Source organism: Suricata suricatta, chromosome 4, assembly GCF_006229205.1.
Source record: "Suricata suricatta isolate VVHF042 chromosome 4, meerkat_22Aug2017_6uvM2_HiC, whole genome shotgun sequence".
In the NCBI taxonomy this organism is placed as follows: Eukaryota; Metazoa; Chordata; class Mammalia; order Carnivora; family Herpestidae; genus Suricata; species Suricata suricatta.
The window spans coordinates 126,638,267-126,651,564 of record NC_043703.1 but is presented as its reverse complement, the minus strand read 5'-3'; the positions used below and the strand labels follow the sequence as shown (position 1 = coordinate 126,651,564).

The following is a 13,298-nucleotide window of genomic DNA, read 5'->3' as shown; positions in this document are numbered from 1 at the left end:
AATTCACCAGTGTTTGCCTTTTATGGCCAGTCCTATACAAGTATGCCTACCTGAGGGCACAAAGGTATTCCCTTGTGTTACTGTCTAGTGGGTTTATTGTTTTAACTTCACAATTAGGTCTCTTTGTCTGCCCGAAGTTGATACTTATGGGTGTGTGTGATATAAGGTAGGGGATTCCTTTTGCTATCCAGTTGATAACAACATCGTTTGTTGTAAAGACGAACATTTTTCCACCGCTCTTTAGTATCTCCTGTCATAAATCAACAAGTCATATACATGTGGGTCTCTTCCAGGACTCTGTTTAATTCCATCAGTTTATTTGATTGCATTGTACCAGTACCACACTACCTTAGTTATTGTAGCTTTATCATACTGATTTCTGATAGTAAAAGTCTCCAGCTTTGTTCTTCAAGACTGTCTTGAATATATTTGGCCCTCTGTATTTCCATATAAATTTTAAAGTCAACTTATAAATTTCTATAAAAACCATACCCTGCTAGGATTTTTACTGGGTTCACATTGTACCTTTAGATCACTTTAGGGGGAATCAACGTATTTACAATATTGAATCTTTCAAATTATGAACATAGTATGCTCTTCAATTAATGTAAGTCTTGTATATCTTTCATTAGATCCATTTCCAGTTATTGCTATTACAGATGGTATTGTTTATTAAATTTTTTAATTGTTTATGATTGTAATGTAGAAGTGCCATTAATTTGTATATATTGTGTATATCCCTGTATTCAGCAACCTTGCTGAGTTCAGTTATTAGATCTCTGTCCTTCAAATTCTTTTTAACTATAGAAGTAACCGAAGTTTGTTGTTAAACAAAGATCAGTAATGTGAAAGAAGAAAGGGAAAATTCCCTCCCTCCCCAACCCCCCTCTCCCATGTCCACACATACTCTCATAGAAAATAATTAAGAATGAGATATTATACTTGCTCAGGAGAACCATGAATATGATTATATTTGACGTTCAGTTTTGAGCTTATATTTTAAACCTTTTTGTCCATGACATCTTGGTACCTGAGGTATGAGTTTTCCTGACCAGCAGGCGCAGGGACCTTTTTGACTGATCTGTAAGCTGACCTGGTTTGAATGAGCCACCAGGCCTTCCAGACGGAATTCATTATTTCAAGCAGTCTGTACATTTAATCTGGACCACCCTCACAAACTCTGCATGTGGCAGGAAGTTCATTTACCTGTTTTCATGTGCCAAGTTAACAGAACCTTTCCTGTGAATGCTTTGGGATATATTTAGTTCACTTAATGACCTATTGTAGGGCTCATTTTGTGTTTGTACACGTAGATCCACCTCATTCTTTTTAACGTATCCAGCGATACAGATACCATAGTTGATTTAACTGGCTATTGGCAGACATTTAGATTGTTACCTGGTTTTTGCTGTTTTACCCGGTGCTGTGGTGAGCACCACTTCTATTTATACTAGTGCACTTTCATTAGAATATTTTATTTTATTTTATTTTATTAATGTTTATTTTGGGGAGAGTGAGCACGCGTGCGTGTGCACAAGCAGAGGAGGGGCAGAGAGAGGGAAACACAGAATGTGAAGCAGGCTCAGACTCTGAGTTGTCACCACAGAGCCCCACACGGGGCCTGAACTCACAAGCTGTGAGATCATGACCTGTGCTGAGGTCGGACACTTAACCAGCTGGACCACCAGGCGCCCCTGTTGGTATGTATTTTAGATGAGCTCCCAGCGATGTGATTGCTGAGTCAAAGGGTGTCAAATATGAATGCACATTATAAGCTTCTTTTTTAAAGAAATCTTTTTAGCTTTTAGAACATTTTTTTAAAGTTTAATAACAGTCTTCGTATAAAAAGATGTCATTATTATTCTCATAGGTACTGCTGCCTCTCACAGTTTAAAAGAACGTTGCAGATAGTCTTTTCTCCTCAGCATCATAGATTATGACCAGAAAGTAAATGAAACATTTCTGGGATGTTATTACAGAAAGAAGCTTAAAATAATCTTGTCTGACTCCCTTGTTTTTCTTACTGAGATATAGTTCATATTAAACAAAATTTATCATTTTCAAAAAGTGTATAATTCAATGACTTTTAGTATGTCTGCTGTGTTGTAGAGCAATTGCCACTAGCTAATTCCAGAGCGCTTTCATCATCCCCAAAAGAAGCCCTGTACTATTATTATCATTGTCAATTCCTCCCTCATTCCCTGACCATCACTTCTGTCTATGGACTTGCCTGTGTTGCACATTTCACATAAAAGGTGTTATACAACATGGAGCCTTTGGTGACTTGCTTCTTTTACTTAATATAATATTTTCAAGATTCATTCACGTTGTAGCGTAAACGGTACTCCATTCTTTTTATGGCTGGATGATATTCCATTGTATGGATATACCTCATTTTGTTTATCTGTCAGTTGATAAGTGGATATTTTGGGCCATTCATCTCTGTGACTATATAAATAAAGCTGCAGTATATATTCATGGACCAGTTTTTGTGTGAATATGTATTTTCAGTTCTCTTGGCTGTATAGCTAAGGGTGGAATTGCTGGGTCATATGGTAATGCTAATTTTAGCTTTTTTAAGGAACTACCAACTGTTCTCCAGAACACCTGTACCATTTTACATTCTGTCCGCAACGCATGAGCATTCTAATTGCTCCACATTCATACCAACAATTACTTCCTCTTTCTTTTCTTTTCTTTTCTTTTCTTTTCTTTTCTTTTCTTTTCTTTTCTTTTCTTGTCTTTCTTTCTTTCTTTCTTTCTTTCTTTCCTTTCTTTCCTTTCTTTCTAAATTAGTGAGTATGAAGTGGTATCTTACTGTGGGTTTGATTTGTATTTACCTAATGACCAATGATACTGAGCATCTTTTCATGTGCTTACTGGCCATTTGTAATATCTTCTTTGGAGAAGTGTTTCTTCAAGCCCTTTGCCCATTTGGTAATTAGGCTGTTTGTCTTTCTATTGTTAATTCTAAGAGTTCTTTATATATTTTAGCTATTAAATCTGTATTACATATATATGTTTTAAATATTTTTTTTCATCCTGTGCGTTGCCTTTTCACTTTCTTAATAGTGTCCTTTGACACACAAAGATTTTAATTTTGAGAAATTTATCTGCTTTTTCGTTTGTTGCTTGTACTTTTGGTGACATATCTAAGAAACTGTTGCCTAATCCCAGATCACACAGATTTACAGCTATTTTTCCATCTAAGAATTTCAGGACTTTGGCCCTTATGTTTAGGTCTTTGATTCACTTTGCGTTTTTGTTTATGGTGAACTCTACCTCTAAGAGTTCAGCTTCATTTTTTTACATGTGGATATGCAGTTGTCTTGACACCATTTGTGTAGGTTTATTTATGGACTCTTCCATTGATCAACATGTCTATCTTTACGCCACTATTGTGCCCTAATAATTGTAGTTTTGTTATATTAAAATCTGAAAGTATAAGTCTTTTCGTTTTGTTCTTCTTTTTTAAGATTGTTTTGACTATTCAGGCTCTTTTGCCTTTCCTTGTGAATTTTAGGATTAACTTGTTCATTTATGTAAAACTGGCCATTGGAATTGCAATAGAGATTGCATTAAACCTGTAGATCAATTTGGCAACTCTTGCTGTGTGAACGGTATTAAGTCTTCTGATCCATGATATCTTTCCATTTATTTAGATTTTCTTTAATTTCTTTCAACATTATGTTATAGTTTTCAGCATATGACTTTTATTACACTTCTTTGGTTAAATTTATTCCTGAGTATTTTATTTTTTGATGCTTTTATAAGTAGAATTGTTTTGTTAATTTCATGTTCAGATTGTTATTGTTAATGTATAGAAGTCAATTTTTCTATTTTGGTCTTGTGTCTTTCAGCTTTGCTTGAAGTCATTTACTAGCTCTGATAATTTTTTGTGTGATTTAGCGTTTTCCATATAAAAGATCAGGTCATCTGCAAGCAGAGGTAGTTTTACTTCTTCCTCTCCAATCTGGATGCCTTTTATTTCTCTTGCCCAGTTGCCCTGGCCAGTACAGGCCAAGTTCAGTGCTCTAGTACATTGTTGAATAGAAGTGGTGAGAACAGACGTCATTTCTTATTCCTGATCTTAAGCAGGCAGTGTCCAGTTTTGGATTGAGTTTATTAGCTGTGGGTTTTTCACAGGTGCCTTCCCCCCCTTTTTTTTTAAGTTTATTTATTTATTCTGAGAGAGAGCACAAGTAGGGGGGAGAAACAGAGAGAGAAGAGGAGAGAGAGAATCCCAAGCAGGACCCTCACTGTCAACTCACAGTCCAGTGCAGGGCTCAAACTCACGAACTGTGAGATCATGACCTGAGCCAAAATCAAAGAGTCGGATGCTTAACAGACAGCCACTCAGGTGCTCTAAATCCCTCCCCTTTGTTAGGTCAATGCCATTCCCTTCTATTCCAATTCAGTTAAGGTGTTTTGTCATGAAAGGGTATTGGAGTTTGTCAAATGCTTTGGCTGTTCTGCCCTCTTGATTTTTTAGATGAGATGGTAGGTCCTATTTTCCTGTCCTCAGATGGTTGAATATGTGTGTTTCTGTTACCTTGCACATAGACTTCCTTTTCTGACTGTGCCCAGCCTGGCAGTCCCTGCCATACATACTGCAGTCTGATTGAAGTGCAGCCTGTGGTTGGCATGACAAGGAAGCCTCACGCTCCTGTCTTAACTTCCTCACCCTCTCCTGCCATTGCCAGCCTTGTGGAGAGTGTGAGTCATGACCCGGCTGGTCATCTTCTGCTGAGATCACGTGTTGTCTGTTTCCTTTATAGATGCTACTGCCAGTTGTCCTCCCGCTTCTAATGCACACGCATTAAAAGGCAACCACCATGACCCCATAGTGCACCTGCAAAGACACTACTTTGTGGGGCCTGGAACAGGGATACAGAGAGCTGTTGATGCCAGCTAATGGCTTCCAGCCCCTCCTTAGCCACCATGCCTGTTGCGCTGGCCTGTTTGTTCCTGGCTCACTGCACATTTGGGAATGCGTGCTTTTGATCCCTCTGGAGTCATGGTTATCCCCGGGTACTGCCGCCCTCCCTTGGATCTCAGTAGAGCAGCTGCTTGAGAAATTGCCTCTTCTAGCCTCCAGTTAGCAGCCACTTGTTGAGTGAATGGCCACTGTGATGCACCCAACTGGGGCAAAGGAAGGACTCCCTAGCCTCTCTGTAGCCATAATTGATTTCAGGCAAATGAATTTACTTCTGGTGTTGGCCAGTAAAAGCTGATTGGGTGGGGGGCCATCAGGTTGCCAGTCACGTAACCATTGGGTCCCGTGATGCGCCTCACTCAACTTGAATGACCACTCCTAAAGTACTCATGCTTCTTGTCAGTGCCACTTAAGGGGCTTATTCTCTAAGGCATTTAGTTGTCTACACCAGGAATGTATTTGGAACAAGTGAGCCTATTAAAAGTAAAATCAGAGCATGTCAGTCCTGTGGTCAAAACCTCCCAAGTAGGTTTCCTTCTCACTCAGACTAAAAGCCTTCTGCCTGAAATGCATGGTTTGATGTGCTCATGCCTCCTTTCCTCACTACCTTGTTGGTGAGACCTTCCCCTCCCATCTTATTTAAAATCCTGAATATTCCCTCTCCCCTCCCTGCTGCTCTACCCAGAGTCCTACTTCCCTGTTTTATTTTCCTCCACGGATAATCCCCTTTGGGAATGGAGGCTCCACCAAAGACGGGCTGGTTTATAATGACCTTTCCCTGCGCCTGGCCCATTGTAAGCACTCAGTATATTAATTGCTGTGTGAATGGGTGGATTTTATCCAATCTGCAAGTGACCAAGGCTCAGCCTAAGAGCAGGGTCATTTTGCCCCACAGTACATGACCAGTCAGTGGTGGACCAGACACTGGAACACTCAGCCCTGAAGCTTCTCAGTCAGATGCCTCAGGCCTCCTGTGTGAAGCTCTTCAGAGGGAGAGCCCTCCATTCTTTGTGTGTCCTTTCCTTCCTTGGAGCCCGCCGGAAAGTCAGAGCTGTTCTGTGGGAGCATGGTATTGACTGGATGTAATGACTGCATGTAATAATCGTTGTCTATTTGGATGTGGCCTGAAGATGAGAGAAGGATGCCTTTGAAGAGCATTCTTTGACCTCTCCCTCCGTCCTGAGCCTGATGTCATGTCAGGACTGACCTCTGGGAGAGGCCAGCATTAAAACCCCACCACCATTCTCGTTGCATTTGATTTTCTACCTTTTTAACCTTTTGTTTTTGTTTTTGTTTTTTACCACATACTCAAATCTTTCTCTGCTGTGACCCCGCAGAAACTTGTCTCTTCTTCCTCTGGTCTATTCAGGGACTTGACTTAATCTTCACGTCCAGGAGATTGTTTACTTTAAGAATCTCAGTGACATTGTTAATGGTGTATGTTTGCTCCTGTTCCTAAGCCCCCTCCTAAGCCATGTGAGTGAAAAAGAACTGAGATCAACTTTCTACAGAAGCAGAAGTGTCTCTGCCTACAGATCATCAGAATGGAGTGGTCTGGCTTTTCAGGATGCAGAAGGACAGGAGGTCCTAAAAGGGAACATCTCACCTTTTCTCCCTACAGTCAGCATTATCTTCTTTTTCTCTCCAGGTTGTGTCAACGCTGCTCATAAACATAATCCCAGAGGACCACATCCCACTGAGCTTGTCGGGAAAGGCGAAGATCAGCGGGAAAGCCTGGGTGCAAGAGTCCCCTCGGCCTGTTCCCGGCTTTAATCCTGACTCCATGTGCGAGTCCCAGGTCTGGCTGCCTAGCTGTGCGGGTTGGAGACATCTAGTCCCAGGTTTAGGCAAATTGATTTAAAACAGAGACAGAGAAGGGGAGACATGCCCCTAGAAGTAGGCGTCGTGGTTCATAAGAGAGGGCATTATGTCCAAGTTGGTGTCAGTTTTTAGTTTTAGAAAGGGTCAGAGTGGATCATTAGCATTTGACACTCAATATAAACTTCACAACCCACTTGAGCAGAAGGCCTCCGGGTCAACTCTGCAAAACTTGGAAATGCAAAGCCTGAGCTTTCCCTGAGGCCTCTGAGTGGCTCAAGGTTCCATACCTTGCGGCCCCGAGGCTCAGGAACCAGGCCTCAGGGAGGAGGCCAGGGCAGTGGAACTGGGCACAGTCCTCCCGCAAGCAAGCAAGCTCATGCCCCCACGCTAAAGAGTTCCAAGGCCTTAAGTCCCCGGTTCACAAGTGCTTTGTCACAGGGTCCAGCAGACATTCCATTTTGAAGTGAAGCTGCCACTTCTCTTTCCTTTCATAGATCATGTGCTTAATGTGTGCTCCATTATGCACCTAGCAAGCCTTCCTTTAATTAGCTTCTAATGCTTTATCGCAACTTTATGAAAGTACAAAAATCTTAAGAGATGATTGAAAGGTTATATTGTTCTTACCTCTAGGGTCCAAGGGTGGGAGTAACTTGGCCAAGATTACGGTTATGAAGTTTATACTGTGAATGCTCTCATTTGTAGTCACGAGGTCCTTGACAAGGGTACTTGACCTCAAGTCAGTATGGGCAGGGTTGTGGTGCAAGGGGACATGTAAACACTGAAATGTCTGCACACATTGTGTGTGTGTACATATAGTATAGTCTCTGGAAAAAATAGGTTAAAAATATTAGTCTGTATATCCTCATCTCCTTTATTTGGAAAAAAATGTATTAGGGGTGCCTGGGTGGCTCAGTCGGTTAAGCGTCTGACTTCGGCTCAGGTCATGGTCTCATGGTTTGTGGGTTCGAGCCTCATGTCAGGCTCTGTGCTGACAGCTCAGAGCCTGGAGCCTGCTTCAGATTCTGTCTCCCTCTCTCTCTGTCCCTCCCATACTTGTGATCTGTCTCTCTTCTCTCTTTCAAAAATAAACAAACATTAAAAATTAAAAAAAAAGAAAAAATATATATTAGTTCCATTTATACCCTACATCTTTCCATCAAGGACGTGAGGCAGGTTACGGTGGGGGTACATACCCATGGGGTTAATAGAACACAGAGAAAGGAAGGGGTGGCTCACACCGGAGGTATCACCTCCACTCCAGCGTTGGTGTCATCCCCTCCGCAGGTGATCGTCAGAGAAGGGGAGCTGCTCTGTGGGGTGCTGGACAAGGCGCACTATGGGAGCTCCGCTTACGGCCTGGTCCACTGCTGCTATGAGATCTATGGTGGGGAGACCAGCGGCAAGGTGCTCACCTGCCTGGCCCGCCTCTTCACAGCCTACCTGCAGCTCTACAGGGGTTTCACCTTGGGTGAGTACTGGGCACGAAGCCCCGGGGCTCCCTCTCTCCTCGCCAGCACGCCCACCGGGTGTCCCCCTGATTCTCCTAGCAGCCTCCTGGGGACGGCCAGGCTTTCTATAACTACGTCCTCACTTCGCTGCCAGCAGCATGACACAGACATGCTCCTTCCTGATGCTTTCCACCCCTCCCTGACGGCCAGCATTTCTTCACCCTCCTCACTCCTATCTCCGCTCTGTCTTTTTCTCCATGCAGCCTTCATGGTTGTCTATCCCTGACACTGATTTTTCACACTCGAACCCACCTCCAGTCTTTCCTGTAAGTGTCCTTCCAGAATTCCTTGGGCACTCCGTGCTCCACAGACAGCTTCTTCCCTGTCGTCAGAATTGCCCACACCTCCCAACCCAGCGGAGGCATTGGCATTGGAAACACCATGTTGGGGCAGACCAGCCGGTGTGATCCAAGACCGGAGGAGGAACTCCCTGTGTCCTCCCTGGAAATGAGCACACACCTTTTTAGGAAGTTGCCTTTAATAAAGACAGTTTAATAAAGTCTTTAATAAAGACCCTAGGCTTACTCAGGGTGGTGCGTCTCCCAAGGACACGGAGTGGAGTCTGAGCTCCTCTGCTCTGCTCCTTTGAGGAGCAGGTGGCATGCTGCATGTTGAGCATGAGCCACAGTGAACGTTAGAATTGTCTAGGCGATGATGTTGTTCGTGGTGGAAGTAGGACTCTGTGCTTTGCAGACTTGCTCATGTGCAGACATGGTGTGAATCCCACAGTACGGCCCATGGGCCAGGCTCAGCTGGAGCCTGTTCACTTGCATGCAGTGGGGCCTGTGTGGTTATGATAGATGTTCACTGTGGCAGAGTAGAAATATAGACATAGTGATTGAAAGTCACCCAGCATTCAAGCCATAAGAGATAGCCGCTAGTATGACTTTATGTGTGTCTTTCTAGACTTTCCAGTATAAACACATTCAGAGAAAAACGCTACACAGTTTTTGTAACCTTTTCCTCCCCATTTTGGAATGTATTTATATATGTTCTTTTGGACATGTCCTACATCCTCAGGTCTGTGGCTACAGATTATTCTAGTTGTGTAGATGTGCCATAGTTTATTTAACCAGTCCTGTAATTAAGCATTTAGCCTCTTTCCTGGTATTCACTTTATTGCTGGGAATCCCACCTTTGAAAATGAAAAATAGCAGAAGATGCCACACTCAGATCATGATGAGGACCACACCTAACCAGCCATGACCGCAGCTCTGCATAGCACATGGCCCAAAGAGAATTCAGCCCCCAGGTGCAAAGGCCTCCCAGAGACCAGGAGACGGAGAAGGGGAGCAGAGCTAAGCTGGACACAGCTCGGAGGGAAGAGCGAGCTAGTTAAGTTGCCTTCCCACTCCCACCGTCATACCCAGAAGTCCGTGAAGGGACAGCGAAGTGGCCTGGAGCTGACCCCATGGGAAGACCTGCTTTTGTGGTTATGGCTTCCTCACAGAGGGACTTTCTTTCCTCTCGTACTTGTACGTATCCAAAGCCCCTCGAGCTTCCAGAACGTTGCATTGGGAATTCTAGCTGTTTTAGCTCAGCTTCTGAGTAGTGTAGCCATTGTTTGTCTTCCCATTCAGATCTTGGCTGAGGAACTTTTGAGTCCAGTAACACTTGACAGATATAGGCAGGAACTGGTTGAAAGATGAAGTAGAAGGAGGTCCTGCCCAAGGTGAGGAATTACTCAACCCTTTGAGGCCAGAAGGACGGGTTTACTGAAGTGACCCTGGCTCTCATCCCAGGGAGGAACCTCCAGTGGTAGTCCCTGTGACCCAGGCTTAGGCGTGTGCCTGCACATACATGCAGCCATGTAGGGTGGGCCCTGTGACATGTGACCGCTGGCAGTCAAGACCAAGATGTTCTTTCCCTCCCTGTCTTCTTAGTTTTTCATCCAAAACCTTACCTTTGCCCCAGCCCATTCATTCATTCAACATGTATTTATCGAGTGGAGGCAGTCTAGCTCATGGCCAAGAGCACAGGTTTGTGGCTTGGCCCTGGTTTACTTTCCACCTATGGAACATTGGGCAGGTAGCTCAAATTTGAGCCTTAGCTTGAGTCTTTGTAAAATGGGGCTTAGAATGGTTGGCCTCTTGAGAAACACTTAAGAGATGGTGGCGGTTTCTGTTTGATAATGATGTCAACATCATCGTTATTCTGGTGCTTCCTGTGTTTGTGGCACTGAGTGCCGTGCCCTGACCTCCCCAAGCTTACAGCCTGGTGAGAAGTTAGGCCCGGTCCCACCCGAGCGTGTCTGTCTCACTTCACAGGCGTGGAAGACATTCTGGTTAAGCCGAAGGCGGACGTTAAGAGACACAGAGTCATTGAGGAGTCTACCCACTGTGGGCCACGGGTGAGGAGGGCCTGGGAGGCTACAGCCTATTGCAGAGGGTGGGGGCTCTCTCCCACCGGACAAAAGCCACACCTTCCTCCCTTGGCTGCTGCCAATGACGTGTTCCTTTTCTCATGCTAGGCTGTCAGAGCTGCGTTAAACCTGCCAGAAGCTGCATCATGTGATGAGGTCCGAGGGAAATGGCAGGATGCCCATCTGGGTAAAGACCAGAGGGATTTTAACATGATTGATCTGAAGTTCAAGGAGGAAGTGAACCATTACAACAATGAGATTAACAAGGTTAGTCCAGCAGCGTGTGCACTTATCACCACCATTTTGAATGCTGGTTTTTTAAAAAATTACATTTTGCTTTTCACTTAGGGCCCTGAGGAGCAATTTGGCTTGTTTAACAGCTGACTGGGTGAGATGTGAGGTGGGATGTATAGAATTTATCATTTTGAAGAGCCAAAGGCTTCGTTTTCTTACCTGATTAAAGCTGAGAGGGAATGCTTTGCACTTTTTCTTTGTACATGTTTGTGTTTGGGGTGACTGCATCAGAGGGGACTGAAGAATTCCTCTGGGGCCACTCTGTGGTGGAGGAGCAGAATAAAGGACCCACACTGCCCCTGCTTCGATATAGTGGAGCTGGGGGTGAAGGCCTGGGTTCAAATCCCAGCTGTGCCACATACTTGCCGTGTGATGGAGGGCAAGTGATGTAAGCAATCTGTGCCTTGATTTACCCACCTGGGAGGAGGGAAATGAGGAGCACCTACCTCACAGGGTTGCTGAGAGGATTAACGAGCTAGTCTACAGTACGCTCTTGACATGGTGGGAGCACTCTAGACATTCTCCAGAGCCCGCCAGCCCGCTTTTCCACCAAGCCAGTTCTTGTACGGCTGAGAAAAGAGAGGGAAGTGCCTGCACGGGCTAGGACCACAGCCTGGGCCTCACCCTGCCGCCTGGACCTCGAGGCCCAACCTGAGGAGGAGAGGGAGAAGTAAGGCCATTGCTCAATGACAGTCACTGGTAACCTGGTGGCCTCTTACCTGGCTTCCTGGATCCCTTAGACTGCCAGGAGCGCAGACCTCTCGTTGGCACCGGGGCTGTCCTGGAGAGGTTTCCTTCGGAGGAGCCTTCCTAGCACCTCTCCGAGAACTCGGAGGCCCGGCTTCCAGGCTTGACTAAGCATGCTGGCGCGTGGTCTCAGAGGCACCTCAGAATCGCTTCTTGTCCAACCAGCTCCTCTTCCCACTGTGCGCGCCCCTTCCCCCCATCTCTCCTATGTGGATCTGGGTCTCTGCAACCCTAGCAGAACCTTAAATAGACTTGGAGCCCCTCCCACCATCTCCTCAGGCTCCCCCTAGAGAGTTTTGCTCATGTCTGCTGGCCCTAAAGCCAAGGCCAGGCTCCCCCGCAGGGCTAGGGCAACATGTTGGTAAATATGAATGTGTCACGGACATTGGTCTTCACTGCCGAGTAAGTGTGCAGGAACTGAGGCTGTGCTCTGCTGGGCAGATTCACAAAGGTATTGCCTCAAATTTTCTTTTTAGCCAGCTCCTCTTTAGAATGACCAACTGGATGTGCTGGCCCCTCTGGTTCTCCCCTTTGGTTCCCATTTGCCAGAGACAAGAGCCTCAGGCTTCTTGGAAGAGGGTGTCAGGAGAGTGCAGCACGTGGAGGCCATCAGCATTAGACTTCTCTCTAGGAGTTCTAGCAGAAAGGATTGTTGCCAAGTGAGACTTCTTACCTTGACTGGGATTTGGCACTTATCTCTGGATAAGTGCTTCCACATCCTGGTCTTACCTTGTGACTTGGGGTTACCTTGGGAATTCGGATGGGAGTGAAGTCACTGACTTGATATCTTTATTTACTCTGCAGGCCTGCATGCCATTTGGCCTGCACAGACAGTTCCCGGAGAACAACTTGCAGATGATGGTGCAGTCTGGAGCCAAAGGTTCAACTGTGAACACCATGCAGGTGTGAGCAAAGGCGGACTGGCCACTTTGCCAGAAGGGCGGGGTGATGGTGGGAGGCAATTTTCAGATTTCTTTCTGAATTTAGAAGCTCCGTGTTCCACATAAAATGTAGCAAGTACTAACATATATAAAAGCATATAGAAATCAGTACAGCAGGTAACTAACCACTGTTAGTACATTAGTGTTAGGAACAAACACAGATATAAACGTGTGTGTGTGTGTGTGTGTGTGTGTGTGTGTGTGTGTGTAATCCGTCTTGCCTGAGGTCTTGTCATGGTCTGCTTTCTTCATTTATTATATTATAGCCCTGTCCTAGAGGTTTCTTTACCCTTAATTTGAGGCTCATTCCCTCCTCAGGGTACTACAGTACTATTGTAGCATGTTCGCAAATGTTAACATTTCTTTTCAAAGTCTTAATGATCTTGGTGAGTGCAGAGCAATGTAAGAATGGGCCTGACACAGCATTTTCTATACTGTTAAGTGAAACTGCAATACAATCTAAGTTTATTTTGGGAGTGTTTGCTGTGTAATTGGATTTAATGAAATGTTTAGAGGTGCAGTAGGCATGACTTTGAGTAGATAATGAAAGAAAATGCAAAATGCTTATTGATTTATGATGTGGTTTCATCTTAGCTTGGGCAAACCATGCAGTATTTAATACATAGTAGCAGAATATTTACTATTGAAGCTTGAAAAGATGTGAGTTCTTTGTGTGCCATCTTTCATTT

The 13,298-nt window shown here is 44.6% G+C and overlaps 1 protein-coding gene across 1 annotated transcript in view; it reads left to right on the top strand.

Annotated features, from left to right (window-relative positions):
- POLR1A (RNA polymerase I subunit A) overlaps nt 1-13,298 on the top strand; it is a 74,534-nt gene that overhangs the window by 39,746 nt on the left and 21,490 nt on the right. The window contains exons 15-19 of the mRNA XM_029937735.1: nt 6,585-6,734; nt 8,042-8,225; nt 10,533-10,615; nt 10,736-10,894; nt 12,473-12,571. Of these exons, the coding sequence (XP_029793595.1) occupies nt 6,585-6,734; nt 8,042-8,225; nt 10,533-10,615; nt 10,736-10,894; nt 12,473-12,571 (675 nt within the window). The remainder of the gene's footprint in view (nt 1-6,584; nt 6,735-8,041; nt 8,226-10,532; nt 10,616-10,735; nt 10,895-12,472; nt 12,572-13,298) is intronic.